The sequence below is a fragment of the Podarcis bocagei genome (genome assembly GCF_964188305.1).
Source record: "Podarcis bocagei genome assembly, chromosome: 7".
Taxonomy (NCBI): domain Eukaryota; kingdom Metazoa; phylum Chordata; class Lepidosauria; order Squamata; family Lacertidae; genus Podarcis; species Podarcis bocagei.
This window is the reverse complement of record NC_138132.1, coordinates 12,299,770-12,314,151: the sequence shown is the minus strand read 5'-3', so window position 1 is coordinate 12,314,151 and position 14,382 is coordinate 12,299,770. Positions and strand designations below refer to the sequence as shown.

General features: G+C 54.7%; 1 protein-coding gene across 3 annotated transcripts in view; it reads right to left on the bottom strand.

Annotated features, from left to right (window-relative positions):
- Positions 1-14,382, bottom strand: part of CIC (capicua transcriptional repressor) — a 49,013-nt gene that overhangs the window by 16,283 nt on the left and 18,348 nt on the right. For all 3 annotated transcript variants that reach the window (XM_081200113.1, XM_081200115.1, XM_081200114.1), the window contains exons 3-9: positions 3,060-3,209; positions 2,672-2,888; positions 2,197-2,326; positions 1,789-1,971; positions 1,016-1,175; positions 732-922; positions 98-317 (exon numbers count right to left, since the gene is read on the bottom strand). In XM_081200113.1, coding sequence (XP_081056239.1) covers positions 98-317; positions 732-922; positions 1,016-1,175; positions 1,789-1,971; positions 2,197-2,326; positions 2,672-2,888; positions 3,060-3,209 — 1,251 coding nt within the window. The remainder of the gene's footprint in view (positions 1-97; positions 318-731; positions 923-1,015; positions 1,176-1,788; positions 1,972-2,196; positions 2,327-2,671; positions 2,889-3,059; positions 3,210-14,382) is intronic.

Below are 14,382 nucleotides of genomic sequence, written 5' to 3'. Positions count from 1 at the left end.
CAGGAATTTAGGGCAACAAGTTTAAATACTCTGAGCTCCGTGTGGTTCAGGGATAAGCGAAAGCGTTGTGCTAGCATTTTGGGCAGGGACTCCTTACCAATGACGTCGTCATCACCCTCCTCTTCGCAGATGACCATTCGCTCCTCGTCGCTGGTCATGTCCTCGCTGGTTGTGCGCTGAGAACGGGAGGCACGGGAGGGGTGCAGGTGCAAGGAGTGCCTGGGGCCTTCGCCTGGGGTTGCAAATGGGGACCCCGAAGGGCCCAGCCCCCCGAACTGCCCCTTCCCACTGACGTACAGAGACTGTCCTGGACACATCTGGAACAGAATAGCGTCATCTGTTAGAGCCTCGCATCTCCCAGGGCAAGAAGGTGATCCTTGATCTGCGACCTGAAGGATTTTTGTCAGGTCAGACTTCATTTGAAAGAAGGAGCTGGGTGGCAAAACAACAGCTGAACCGACAAGGAAGCCCCAGAACTAGTGTAGGCCAGAAAAGGCAACTCCCTTTACAAGCTCCCAAGTCAGGATACGTGTCTGAGCAACACTCCCTTTGCCTTGCATTCTTGCACTCTTTCTTGTGTGTGCACACATGTGAGCTGGGTTTGCAGCAAGCAATAATTCCTTCTCCTTCCCAAAGCCCCAATTCCCCTGGAATTGATCAAAGCCCAGATTCTCCATGACTTCCTACTGCCCCGCCCCTCGCCGCCAGAACCCAAGAGTGTGCCAACGTACCTGGGTGAGCTCCTGCAGCACCTGGCTGTCACGGTCGCTCTCCATCCCATGCACCCCACTGTGGGAGAAGGCCCGGGGGCGCTGTGCGCCAGGCCCTGCCGAGGGCAGGATCCGCTCCCCATGGCTGTGGCCGGATCCTACCATGCCTGCCTTGCCCTCTGGCCCCAGCAGCACCTGCATCTCGGAAGGGCCTGGTGGGGAAGCAGAGAGTGGTAAGACAAGAAGGAGAGAGTCTTAAAGCGGGGGGGGGGGGCAGGGGGAAGAAAGATATGAAAGGAGCTCACCTCCTGGCACAGCAGCGGTACCCGTCTCAGACATGCTGCGCTCTCGGGTCTCCTTGGAGCATCCCCCGGGCCCTGAGGGCTTCACGTCTGAGCTAGACTTCTTGCGATCTTTGTTACACCACTTCCAGTCAGGGTGTGCTTTGAAATGGGCTTCCTTCACCTGGTTTTTTTTTGGGGGGGGGGTGGGAGAGAGAGAAAAGTTGAGAATGGAGAGAAATGAAGAAAAGATTCCTAGGCAATGTACCAGCTACTGAGGGGGAAAAGTGGGAATGGCTGTCATGGACTCCATGCCACATAAGTTAAAATTCTGTGCAATGGAGATCTGAATCCCATCTAAAATGAGCAAATCATACATCATTGCTATACACTGGGAAAAGAAACAAAGCAAGACACTGCATCCACATTCCCTTTAAAACTGCTGCTACTGAGATTTTACTAGGTTTTAGCTACGAATTTTTCAAGCATATCTTGGCAACCTAAAGGCCGGAGACTTGCTTTTGTAATTACATGAAAACAGATATTCTCCGGAAACTCAGGTCTGCAACCATACAACCTTGCATACCTTTTCTGTACTCCTGAAAAGGTTATATACATACAGCCCTGGCTTTCACCATCAGGCCCTGCTTAACAGCATCACTCTTGGGAGACAGAATGCTGGATGAAAGGAGCCACTGATCTAAGCCAGGCATGCTAGCTGCACAATGGGAGGCAACAGCACTTGCAGATAAGGCGCCCGACTCGCTCTCCGTGTTACGCTCCCTAGGAGGCTGTACCTGGAAGGCCAGGTCGTGGTACTTCTGTTTCTCCTTGGGCCCCAGCGCGTACCACCACTCGCCTAGGATCTTGCTGACGGTACGGTTGTCTTGGTTGGGGTGCCGCTGGTGCACCAGGGCCCGGTGTCGCTTGCTGAAGATCATGAAAGCATTCATAGGCCGCCGGATGTGATCTTTTTCTCTCTGCAAAAAAAAAAAAGGGTGCGTGTGGATGCAAAGAGCACCAAAGCCACCACTAAACTTATATTTTACCTAGGGTGAACTCTGAATACTGGTGGAGCATTCCACAGTTGAATGAGGAGAAGGAAGGCTGAGGAATATGAGAGAGAGAGAGAGAGAGAGAGAGAGAGAGAGAGAGAGAGAGAAGGAGAGGGAGAGAGAGAGAGATGACAGGAAAAGATCCCTCACCTTGTTAGGACTGCGCCCATCCTTTTCGGAAGATGAATCTCGGTCTTTGGGCAGAGCGCTCAAGGACTGGGTACGACGCTTGCCCGGCAGCAGTGGGAGTTGTATCTCAGAAGATACAACGGACAAGAACCTACAGAAGGAAGTCCAATTTCACCATCTTCTCCAAACTATTCCCAGCGCCGGCACCTCACCCGGGTCTCCTGACATCCTCCTTCAACTTAACCATGCTCCCTGTTCCCTCTCTGTTTTAGGGTTCTCTCCCAACTGCCTCACGCCGCTCCTCCCAGCAGCACATTCCCTGCTCCACTGTGCTGCGGTCCCACCTCTGTCGTGGACTTATAGCTTGCGCAAGTCGCCCACAGCTATAAAACAGCTGTCTGTCAGGTGGGGGGGGGAGCTGTGACCTCGCAAGGCTGTTGGAAGAAGAACCGCAACAAAGCACGATGGAGCAGCCCCGGAAGGCAGCAGAACTCACGCATCGTCGTGATCGCTCTCTGTCTCACTGTCCAGGCGCGAGTGCCCTGGGACGTCGTCTTCCTGCTGGGCTGGCCCTCCGCTCCCTCCAGGAGTTGCCGCTGATGGCTGGGAAACTGGAGTCGGGCTGTCAGGGTGCGAAGTGTTTGGCCTCCCTGCTTCGGCCCCGGAAGATACGCTGGGGAGCTCATGGGCCACAGCAGCTGATTCTGGAGGTTCTGAAATGGAAAGCCTCAGGTGAGAATGAACAGCCATGTGCTCTTGCAGAGGAGGGCAAGGAGTTGCGCGCATGCCCGGTCCTACCTGCTGGCCTGTCCCATAGCAGGAAGCCTAGGTGGAAATTCTGCACCTGCCCCCTTTCTTCCCCTCGCCCCGCCCTGCGCACTTGCCTTTGTTCTGATTGGATGTAGACGGGTGGCTGACAGGCTGCTGGCCTTCGGTCGGCTGCACGGAGGAATCGGGCTGGCTGGGAGCCAGGAAGGGCACAAGGGAGTGCCATGGGAATACAGCCACAGACCGTGGCTCCACATTTGTCCACACTGGAAGGAACAGGAGAAGAAAGAAAGTGTTGCAACAGTCAGCTCAGACCAGCAAGTAAAATAAAGGGAATAGGAGACTGGGAGTCAGGACTCCAGGGTTCAATCAGTCCAAGTCTCCCTTCCTCCAGTTCCCTTTCTCTCTCATGCACACCTCTAACAGCCTCATCCTAGTTGCGTTTCCGTCCAGAGTCCTAGCAGCCACAATCTGTGCCATGCCTTATCGCTAGCTTCTAGGTCCCTGGGGGTGGGAGAGATTTTCTCCTTTGCCTGCCAGGAAGCAACACCCCCCCCTCCTCCGCCCTTCCCAGCTGGAAGCCAGGCAAAGGAATTTTACAGCTGCAGGAGGGGAAGGGGAGGGAAGGGGTGAGGGGCCCAGCTCACTCAGACTCCCACGCTTGCTGGGGCAGCCAAGCTACTTGGCTCCATCCCAGCCAGAGGGCTTGAGAGCATCCTCAGGAGCTCAGGCTGCGTGGGGCAAGGGAAGCCAAACAGCGCCCCAGGGCTGTGCCCTCAGGAGAAGAAGGTCCTCCCAACCTAGGAAGAAGTGTCCATAGACATCAGCACCGGCCCCCATTAGAAGCTATTCCTTGAAGGTGGAAGTGATCTGCTTGCACTGGCTCTCCCTCCCATCACTTCCTGCTGCCCCTGTATCAGGCTAAGCAAGACTTCCTTCTTGGGGTGCCAAGAAAAGGCTATTATTGCGTAGGAGAGAGAGACCTGAGCTGGCTTGCATGTGTTTGCGTACGCGTGTGCACACACAATCAAATTTGCAGCATCTGTACTTCCTGGTTCTATGGAACCCAAAAAACAAACTGCATATGCAACACCAGTAAGCCCAAAATATTGTGTAAACACCTCTACAGGACACTCTCAGCTCTATGGCACGTGGACTCACAGTGTCCACTACAGCTTAACTAAACCAGTGTGACTAAACCAGAGCCTTGCACCACTGCAACAAACCACATCATGTGTTGTTGTTTTTTACAGGAAACAACCTAGGACACATTGCAGGGCTGCCTAGATCAACTTCAGTCATACAGTGGCAGCAGCAGGGCTCTCTGTTCCAGCATCAAACACACAATTAGTGTCACCTCTACCTCCATCCCACGAACAGCCTCTACAAAACACAGCTGACATGCATAACTGGAAAACTACACGCTAATCAGCTGTGCACAAAGATGCCTCAGGATTAATTCTGTGGAGTAAGTAGTGTTGATTCTAAACAACAACACAAACATACAGCACAACCTAACATACTTTATGCTACCCTCATCCCTGTGAAGCAACTGCTGCTCAGGGTCACCTGCGTTCTTAAGTGCTCAGCACTCCGCAAGTAATAACATACCTACCAGAAAACCGATTCATACTTAGCTTTGACTATACTTTGGTGGAATAATACACAGAAGGCCGCAGGTTTGATCCCCGGCATCCTCAGCTAAAAAGGTCAGGTTGGGAAATGCCTCTACCAGGCACCCTGGGGTGCTGCTGCCAGCCAAAGTAGGCAATGCTGAGCCAGATGGACAAATAATCTGTCCTGGTATATAAAGTTCCCCATGTTCCTGCACTGCTCATCATTCCTTTGCAGGCTGGGGGCTTTCGATTTTATTTGGATTTTACTTACGGTTTGGGATTTTTTTTAAAAAAAATATGGATGTACTTGTTTGATAAGAAGAATGCTAAAATCATAATAGAACCGGGGGGGGGGGGTTGGCTCTGCTTTCCAGAAAGAAAAGGATGGTTCTATTCCCACTGCTAAGCCCCTTTCCCATCATTCATCTCTCTCTCTTCCTTCCTTTGCATCCCCTGATGGATCAGTCACATCGCTCCTGTGCCTGCGTGTAAAGTTAACTCAATTATTAAAAGCACTCAGCGCATCGTGGTTGGACTGTGCCGGGAAATGCTGGCTCAGTGGCTTCCTGTCCTCCAGCTGGTGACCACATCCCTATGCGGAGGGGGAGGATGAGAAGGGAGGGGGGCGACAGCAGAAGGAAGGGCACGAAATAGTAAGACCCTCCCTCCGGTCTCAGCAAAGCAACAAGACTCTTAAAATGTCATGATTGGAGGCTGCCCCCTCCCACCCACCCCCAAGTAAAGATTACTGATCTAGCTTCCAAGATTGAAGCCACTGTCCATCGAGAAAAACTAGAACACACGTGATGAAGAAAGTATAGACACAGTGCTTGTCTGAAGCTGCACCATGTGGAATCCTGGCATCCCGCGTCCTTCCTTGACCCCCCCAAGATGCCCCCCCCAGCATCCATACAGAGAACAGGACAAGAAATCCAGTTTCCAATTTTGTCATAAACCAACTGCAAGCCCACCAACATTCTCAGTTTCTCATCTACAGAGGTGGAGACAAAGCAAGCAAGTTCACAGAGCTGGCATGGATGCAAGACATGGCATGCAAATTAAAAGAACTGAAAGCATGAAAACAGCAACACATGGAACCTTTCTCCAATCACCTTTCCACAGAGGATGCTAATAAAGGGGTGGGGAGGAGAGGGGAGGAGTGCCCATAGGGAGGGGCTTCAGACAAAACTCAGCCAGGGTTGCCACCTTTACCACAGGCTGCTGTGTCTTTTTACTGCATCCAGAAATGCTGAAAAAAATGCTGCTGTTCTGTCACTTGCAACATCTCCAACTCCAAGAAAAAGTTCACCTGGGTGCTAAGCTGCTGCTAGCATAATGGACCACCAAACACAATACTGCAAATTCAAATATCCAACATTTGCTCCTGGTCTTAAGACAAGGAATAGAAATAGTAGCCACGGAAGGGGGAAAGGGAAACTTCAAATACCATTCCCCATCTGCAGCCAACTGACCTCCTGAACTTAAAAGGGGACTATGTGAAAGAAATGGAAATATCAAGGAACCCACGCCCCCTTCCATCCTGCAGATTTCACCTCTACAGTCATCTTAGTATGAAATGGAAGACACCCTCAATCTCTTGCGACACAAGAAAGGTTAAAGGTCAGCTTCAGGTCAACTATATCTTCCAAATCACCCATCTTTCCAGCATGAAGAGAGTACGAGAGAAGACCAAGGCGTGCCTTGAATGTCTCCATACACAAACAAATCCACCTTTCAGAATTACCACTCTGCAACCCAGAATTCACTGACCGAACATGCCTAGCCCCCTGTGCGGCAGAGGGGGCAATGCTGACGGGGGTCTTTCTGTGGAGAACATCCCAAGGCGTGTTGAGCCGTTGTCCTGAGGGCAGGTGGACCACGTGTCTCTCAGCTGCCCAGTCCGGAGAGCATCCTCCCCCTGCCCTTGCCCTGGGGAGGGAGGCGTGGGGGGTGGTCTCTTTAACAGGCCTACTGAAGTCTGCAGCTTTGGATGTGCGCTGGGTCAGCAAGCCAGTTCCGCTCCACGGCAGAGGACCACCTTAGAAAGTCCCATGCGGGGCGAAGGCCAGCTGGATGTCAACAGTCTGAAGGCTCACCACCGCACGGCCGCCCATGTGCAACAGCAGCAGCAGCAGCAGGAGGTGCAACACTCTTCTCCTACGGCCTGCTCTGGTCCTCCTCACAGGCGCAGCAGCGTGTCCGGCAGTCGGCATGGGGTAAGTTAGGAAACATCTTAGGGTGGGGGAGCAGAGGGAGGCGAGGGAGGTAGCTGTGTGGTGGCGGCGTGTGTGCGCGCGCACCCATGTGCCAAGCCGGCTGCTCTGGCAGTGTGTGCAAAAAGAGAGGGGCGTGTGGGTCCAGCAGCGTTGAGAGGAAGGTGCTGGTGGGAGAGAAAGAGAGGGAGGGAAATACAGGCTGCTTTGAGGTGCAGTTTCTAGAGGTGGGTGTGTGCGAGTATGCAAGGGCACTTTAGCACCTCAGCGATGAAAGCGGGTGGGTAGGAAGGAGAGAGGTTGGAAGGGGGCGGGGAGAGAGAGCGCCCACACCGCCTGCCCCGATCCCCGGCCAGAGGCTTGTCGCCTGGCAGGATTACGGTGTGCGCGCATTGGGAAGGCAGGAAGAGACCGGGGAGGGGGGGAGGGGAGGAGAGGGAGGGGAAGGGGAGAGGTCGCGAGTTGTCCGCCTATTCCCGTCTGCCCGCCTCCCCTTCCTCCTCCTCGCAGCCACTGTCGGCGACAGGCGGGCGGTTGCTTGTCGCGGAGCGTCTTGACGGAGACGGAGGGAGGAGGCTGTCGCTGCTGCTGCTCCGCCTGTCGCGCCGTCCCCTCCGGTTGTAACGTTGTAACCAAACACCATTCACTGCCTGCCCGCCTCCTCCTCCCTCTCCCGGCCGCTCTGGGCTACGAACAAGGGCGGCCCCCTCGCCCGAACCGCCCTCCTCTCGCTCGCTCTCCTCGCCCGCTCCCTCCTTCTCCTCACTCACTCGCTCTCTCTCCCTCACACACACTCACACAGACTGCCGTCGTCACGCATGCCCAATTAGCCCCCGCCGCGCCATTGGCTGCCGCCGCGCTGGGTCATTCACATGCAAATGAGCACCCCTCCCTGCCGCACGCACCGCGGCCGCCCATTGGCCGCCCTTGGAATGTCAGTCATATGCAAATCCGCGAGCCGCCGCGAGGGTGGTGGTGGGGGTGAAGGAACGGATCGCGGGGCGGGAGAGAGAGGTGGGGGGGTGAGAGGGATTCCCATTGGCCGTGGTTTACTACCAGTCGCCTTCTCCTCCTCCTCCTCTTCTCCCGCCTCTCCCCCCCCGTCTTCTCTCTTGTACTCTACCGCCGCCTCAGGCCCGCCCGTCGGAACCCAGGGAGAGAGGGAGAGACCACGCCCGGGGAGAGGGGGGAGCAGAGGAGAGAAAAAGGGAGGCGAAATGAGGGGAGAGGGGGCAAGAGAGGCGTGATAAGGGGGGCAGGGGAAGGATAGGGGCAGGGGGGCGCGAGAAGGTGGGGAAATCCTTGGGGTGGAGGGGTATGGAAATGAGGGTGGGGGCAAAGGGGGAAATGAGAGTAGGGGGCATAGGGAGGAAGGGTGGGGAAAATAAGGGTGGGGGCTTAGGGGGAAGCGGGGTATGAGGAAGGGCAATAAAAGGGAAGATGGGGGTGGGTAAGGATGGGCAGGAAGTAATGACGGGGCCAACCAGGTCAAGAGTGAGAAAAAAGAGGAAACAAATAGGACAAAACAAAGTAGGGAGGGGATATTAAGGAAAGCTCTGCAAGATTTGTGGCGTTTGGGTCCGTCCCCCCGCGCTTATTGACTCAGCGCACAAAAGTCTAGGACCTGGGAGAGACCAGGGTTCAAATCGTTGCTCAAGAGGTGAAGCTGGCTTGGCATGACCTTGGACCAGTCACCACCTCTGAGCCTGGGCTACCTCCTAGGGTTGTTGTGGGGATTAAATGAAGGATGTGGGGAGGGGAGAGAGAGAGAGAACCAGGTCCCCTACCTTGATCTCCTTGGGGAGAAAGGTGGAGTGTAAATGCAGTGCATATATGATACACCCCATATGCCCCTTCCCCACCCACTTTGCGCCCATGTGGGCACCTGCTTGGATCATGCTGTGGCCACACATGCCCTGGCAGATGCCTGTGAGGAGGCACCACATCAAACAGATGCATAGACGTGGACACACACATACACACCAGCATACCCTTCATAAATCCCGGGGGGTGGAGGGGTATGGAAATGAGTGGGGGCAAAGGGGGGAAATGAGAGTAGGGGGCATAGGGAGGAAGGGGAGAAATAAGGGTGGGGGCTTAGGGGGAAGCGGGGGAAGAGGATGGGCAATAAAAGGGAAGATGGGGGTGGGTAAGAATGGGTAGGAAGTGGTGACGGGGCCAACCAGGTCAAGAGCGAGAAAAAAAGAGGAAACAAGTAGGGCTGATGCAGTTTTGTTTTGTTTTTAAGACAAAACAAAGTAGGGAGGGGATATTAAGGAAAGCTGTGCAAGATTTGTGGTGTTTGCCTCCCCCCCCCCCCGCTTACTGACTTAGCGCACAACGGTCTAGGACCTGGGAGAGACCAGGGTTCAAATCCTTGCTCAAGAGGTGAAGCTGGCTTGGCGTGACCTTGGGCCAGTCACCACCTCTGAGCCTGGGCATACCCTTGATAAGGTGCACGCCTGGCTAGCCATACGCATGGACAGACCCACATGTGGGATTAAATGCATCCTTGTGTAACACCTGAATGGGGCACATGGGCGCGAGCCCAGCTAAGCATGCAGGCTAATGGAGACCCGTTAAGATGAGTGCATCACCGTCACACTCCCAGATACATACGTGTCTTTCTATTAAAGTCACTCCTATCATACTACTCACACATATGCACTGAAGCTGCTTCTGCTGGCAGGCAGCCCAGTGCGGCTGGGGATTAAGAGCTTGCAGCACAGACGCATTCCTGGGATAATCTATCCTCCCTGGGGCAGGGTGGCGGGAAAAAGGAGTGTGGGCGAGGGGGGGCAGAGAGGCAGTGAACCCCAAGTGTCGTGCACTCCAGGGCACCCCCCCCGCGTGCCTCCTCTTCCACAGAGCTGCCTCCGCTTGCCTCCCTATGACTCACACTCGCCTCCTCCCTTAGCCCCTTCCCGTCCCTGAGTACCACAGCCCCTTCCCCCGCAAGACTGACTCAGTGCTGCCTCTGCTCACAGCTGGGGGTGGGTGGGTTGTAGCCAGCCTCTTTCCCCCAGCAAGCAGCCAATAGGCTATGAGGTGAAGTAAGGAGACACGTAGGAACACCCCCCCATCACAGACACACACACACCAACACACAAGCACACACACACACTAGATCTGGGCACAAGGCCAGGCCTGGGCGAGGATCCCATTGTTGAGGGAATTGGGGGGGGGGGTGAGAAGGAGAGGACACAAACACACCACTCCCAGCACGCACTGCCTTACGCCAAGGGCGGGGTGGAAGGGAAGACTGACCATGACGTTGGGGCGGGGGGGGGGGGAGAGAGAAAAACAATTGCACAGAAAAAGCGCCACCCACGCTCACTCTGCAATGCACATCGACTCACATGCAGATAACTCATAGGAACCTAGCCTTCCTCATGCTTCTGCCCCGACACAGCCACGCATGCTGCATGCAGACCCGCTGCCTCACAGGAGCCCGCAGAACTTTCTGCCTGCAAACTCTGCAGCCCAAGGGCAACACACACACACACACACACCGCCTTCTCTCTCTCGCCGGCGAGCACATTTTATGTCCGCCGAGTGCAAAGGACAGAAGGTAGCACAGAGGGAGGAAAACATATTCGCAGAACAGGAGGCACATGACACTCAAAACCCAGATATACCTCTCTCCGTGAACGACAGAAATAAAAGCTGTATTTTAAGTTCCTTACTTCAAGGTGGCTTAAAGGGAGGGGCGACTTACAGCACACCATCCTGTCCGTCTAAAAGGAATGCAGAGGGCCACCAGATTAAATGGACCTAAGCGTTGGCCACCAGATCCCGGACAATCCATACTTCCTCCAAGGAGTTCAGGGCCACAAAAAGGGATCTATCCCAGAACGCTGAGCCTTTCTAGTTCTCATCCACATACCGTATTTTTCGCACCATAGGACGCACTTTTCCCGTCTTAAAAACTAAGGGGAAAAGTCTGTGCGTCCTATGGAGCGAATGCAGGGAGGAGGCAGGCAGGAAAAGCCCTCAAGAGCCCCACACAAGCTTCGCGCGGCTCTTGCGGGCTTTTCCCCAAGAGGGAGAAGGGACTGACGCCGCCAGTCAGTCCCTTCTCCCTCCTCTAGAAAAGCCTTGCACAACCTCTCCAGCCGGGGGAGGCTTCGCAAGGCTAAAGAGGAAGCCAGGGCAGCGAGCGCGATCCATCCCGTTCGCTGCCTGGCTTCCCCTTTAGACTTGCGCGCCTCTCCGGGGGTGGGGGGGTGGGGGGCTTCGCAAGTCTAAAGGGGAAGCCAGGCAGCAAACGGGATGGATCGCGCTTGCTGCCTGGCTTCCCCTTTAGACTTGCGCGCCTCTCCGGGGGTGGGGGGGGGTGGGGGGCTTCGCAAGTCTAAAGGGGAAGCCAGGCAGCAAACGGGATGGATCGCGCTTGCTGCCTGGCTTCCCCTTTAGACTTGCGCGCCTCTCCGGGGGTGGGGGGGGTGGGGGGCTTCGCAAGTCTAAAGGGGAAGCCAGGCAGCAAACGGGATGGATCGCGCTTGCTGCCTGGCTTCCCCTTTAGACTTGCGCGCCTCTCCGGGGGTGGGGGGGGGGTGGGGGGCTTCGCAAGTCTAAAGGGGAAGCCAGGCAGCAAACGGGATGGATCGCGCTTGCTGCCTGGCTTCCCCTTTAGACTTGCGCGCCTCTCCGGGGGTGGGGGGGGTGGGGGGCTTCGCAAGTCTAAAGGGGAAGCCAGGCAGCAAACGGGATGGATCGTGCTTGCTGCCTGGCTTCCCCTTTAGACTTGCGCGCCTCTCCGGGGGGGGGGGGGGCTTCGCAAGTCTAAAGGGGAAGCCAGGCAGCAAACGGGATGGATCGCGCTTGCTGCCTGGCTTCCCCTTTAGACTTGCGCGCCTGGGGGGGGGGGGAGACTTCGCAAGGCTAAAGAGGAAGCCAGAGCAGGGAACGCGATCCATCCCGTTCGCTGCCTTGGCTTCCTCTTTAGACTTGCGCGCCTCTCCAGGGGGGGGGGGGAGGAGGCTTCGCAAAGCCTCCTTCGCAAATCCATCCCACTGCCCTGGCTTCCTCTTTAGCCTTGCGTGCCTCTCCAGCCGCAAGAGATCTACCAGAGGTAGATCTTAACCCTTGCCTCACCTGGGAGCTTCTCTGGGCAGGAATTCCCTCAGCTTAAGTGGGGTGGGGGAAGTGTGGCAAGTAGGGGGGTACCTACCTAGACACTGAAGCCACATGTCTCTCAGATGAAAATTGGGAGTGGGCATTGTATGAAGTGGTCTGATGGTGGGCATTGTGTGAAGTGCTCTGATGGTGTGGGCATTGTGTGAAGTGCTCTGATGGTGTGGGCATTGTGTGAAGTGCTCTGATGGTGTTTCCTGCTTGGCAGGGGGTTGGACTTGATGGCCCTTGTGGTCTATTCCAATTCTATGATTCTATGATTCTAAGTGGCTGTGGATCTCCTGCTGCAGAACTGTAGGACTGTATAGAGTTGGGAGGGCCACCTGAGGGTCATCTAGCCCAGCCCCCTCACAATGTAGGAATCACAGCTAAAGAACGCCAGAGAGATGGTCCCCCAACCGCTGCTTAAAAGCCTCCAGTGGTGGAGACCCCCAACACCTTCCGAGGTCATAGAATTGCAAGGTTGGAAGGGAACCCCAGGAGTCATCTAGTCCAGCCCCGGTGGACAGCGGGCGCAATCCATTCCTTTGTGCAAGACTAAAGATGCTGTGCAAGGCTAAAGAGGAAGCCAGGGCAGTGAGTGCCTGCCCTGGACTGCCTTGTCTTCTTCTTTAGCCGCGCTGGAGAGGTTTAGCTCCTGGCTGGAGAGGTTGCGCGGCTATGGATCCCCTGAGCTGTCTTGGCTTCTTTGCTCTTTGGGGCTGGTGGGGGAACCCGGGCTTCCCCCGCAGCCCCAAGAAGCTCTGGGAGAAGCAGACAGGCTGCGCGCAGCCTGTCCGTTGCTCTTTGGGGCTAGGGGGAGGGATAATATTTTTTTCCTTGATTTCCTCCTCTAAAAACTAGGTGCGTCCTGTGGTCCGGTGCGTCCAATAGAGCGAAAAATACGGTAAATGCAAGCAAGCAACATTAGAAGTTTCACTGGTGTGTGTCTTGCTTCTGCAGTGCCCACACTCTCTCTCTGTAGAGAAAAACATTCTCTCACATGCAAAAGCTCATGTTTGGTGAGGACACAGGAACACGCTGCTAGAAATGAAGGCCTCCTTTTTTCATGGGAAGATGAGGAATCATGTAGAGCTGGAAGGGACCCTGAGGGAATCTCAACTAAAGCATCCATGGCAGATGGCCGTCCAACCTCTGCTTAAAAACCTCCAAGGAAGGAGTCCACCATCTCCGGAGGGAGACGGGCTCAACTGGGATTGTCCTCCTCTTTCAAGGCGAATGTGCTTCTGGCTTAATTCGTGTCCTGCCCTGACTGAGGCTAAGCTATCACTCAATGTGGTCATCCCATAGCCGGGCTAAACCGCTTCAGGCCTAAAGATGCGCATGACTCAATGCTCTTCCATACAAAAAACATGCATTCCACATAGAAAACTGAACATGGGGGGGGGCGGGGGAGCCTTACTCCTTAACATGCTAGTAAACAGCATGGAGGGATATTGATCACAGTTAAGTGGAAGATTATTCAATCATCTGAGTCACTGCCTGAGTCGAAAACGGTACGACTCAGATACAGGTGGACCACCCCACCCCCCGTGACCACTAGCCATTAAACGTTTGTCGACCTAGTACTGTGTTGATACAAATACACCACCAGTCACTGTAGGGGGAAAGCTGCGTTCTTGTGCACACATGCAAAGCTGCGAAGAGGGCAACCGCAGATGCCTGCTGCCATCTGTTCCCATCTGGATTTCCCACACAGCAGTAGGCTGTGTGCACACTCCGGCCCCTGCTGCACGGGGAGTTTTGCATCCTGGCTGTAGCAGGGTGTGTTATACAACTGGCTTGCTGGCGTGCTTTCGGCACTGTCCTCTGTCGGGAGCACAATCATTTACCATACTAATATCCTGGCACTTTCCAGGGTGTAGGGAACATCCGGAATTGTGTAAGAGCAGGTATTCAGTGCTGGAACTAGGTACACGCTGCATTACATAATAGGGAGAAAGACACACATCACACCTTATACAACAACCCAGGGCATCAGAGTTCCACTAATGTCTGATGCAGTGGAAGAGGAAAAGGAGACCTGTGTCCTGAAACTCTCATGCTACCTGGGGTCTTTCCCATAACCTGCTGCTACCTGATCCATGTTATTTTACCTGAGGATGTCAGTTGTTGCACCAAATACTTTCTTAGGTACAAAGCATGTTCTCTGGCACTCAGCTATGGTTGGTCCTACTCCAAACATTACAGAGAGCTGCATCAGACAGCCAGAGCCTGTTGCACGTCTAATGCATGTCAGAGTCCACATCCCTCCCAGCCATGCTTTGCACATTTATCATGGTTAGCACTGTTAAATCCAGGCTGGCGAATAAAGCATGAAAAGCCTCTCGGACTCACATTGCAAGAACATCCAGAGGGGGGTGGTTTTAGCCAGTGTGGTGTAGTGGTTAGAGCAGGGTTTCACAAACTTGGGACTCCAGCTGTTTTTGGACTATCGTTCCCATCATCCCTGACTACCGGGTCCTGCTAGCTAA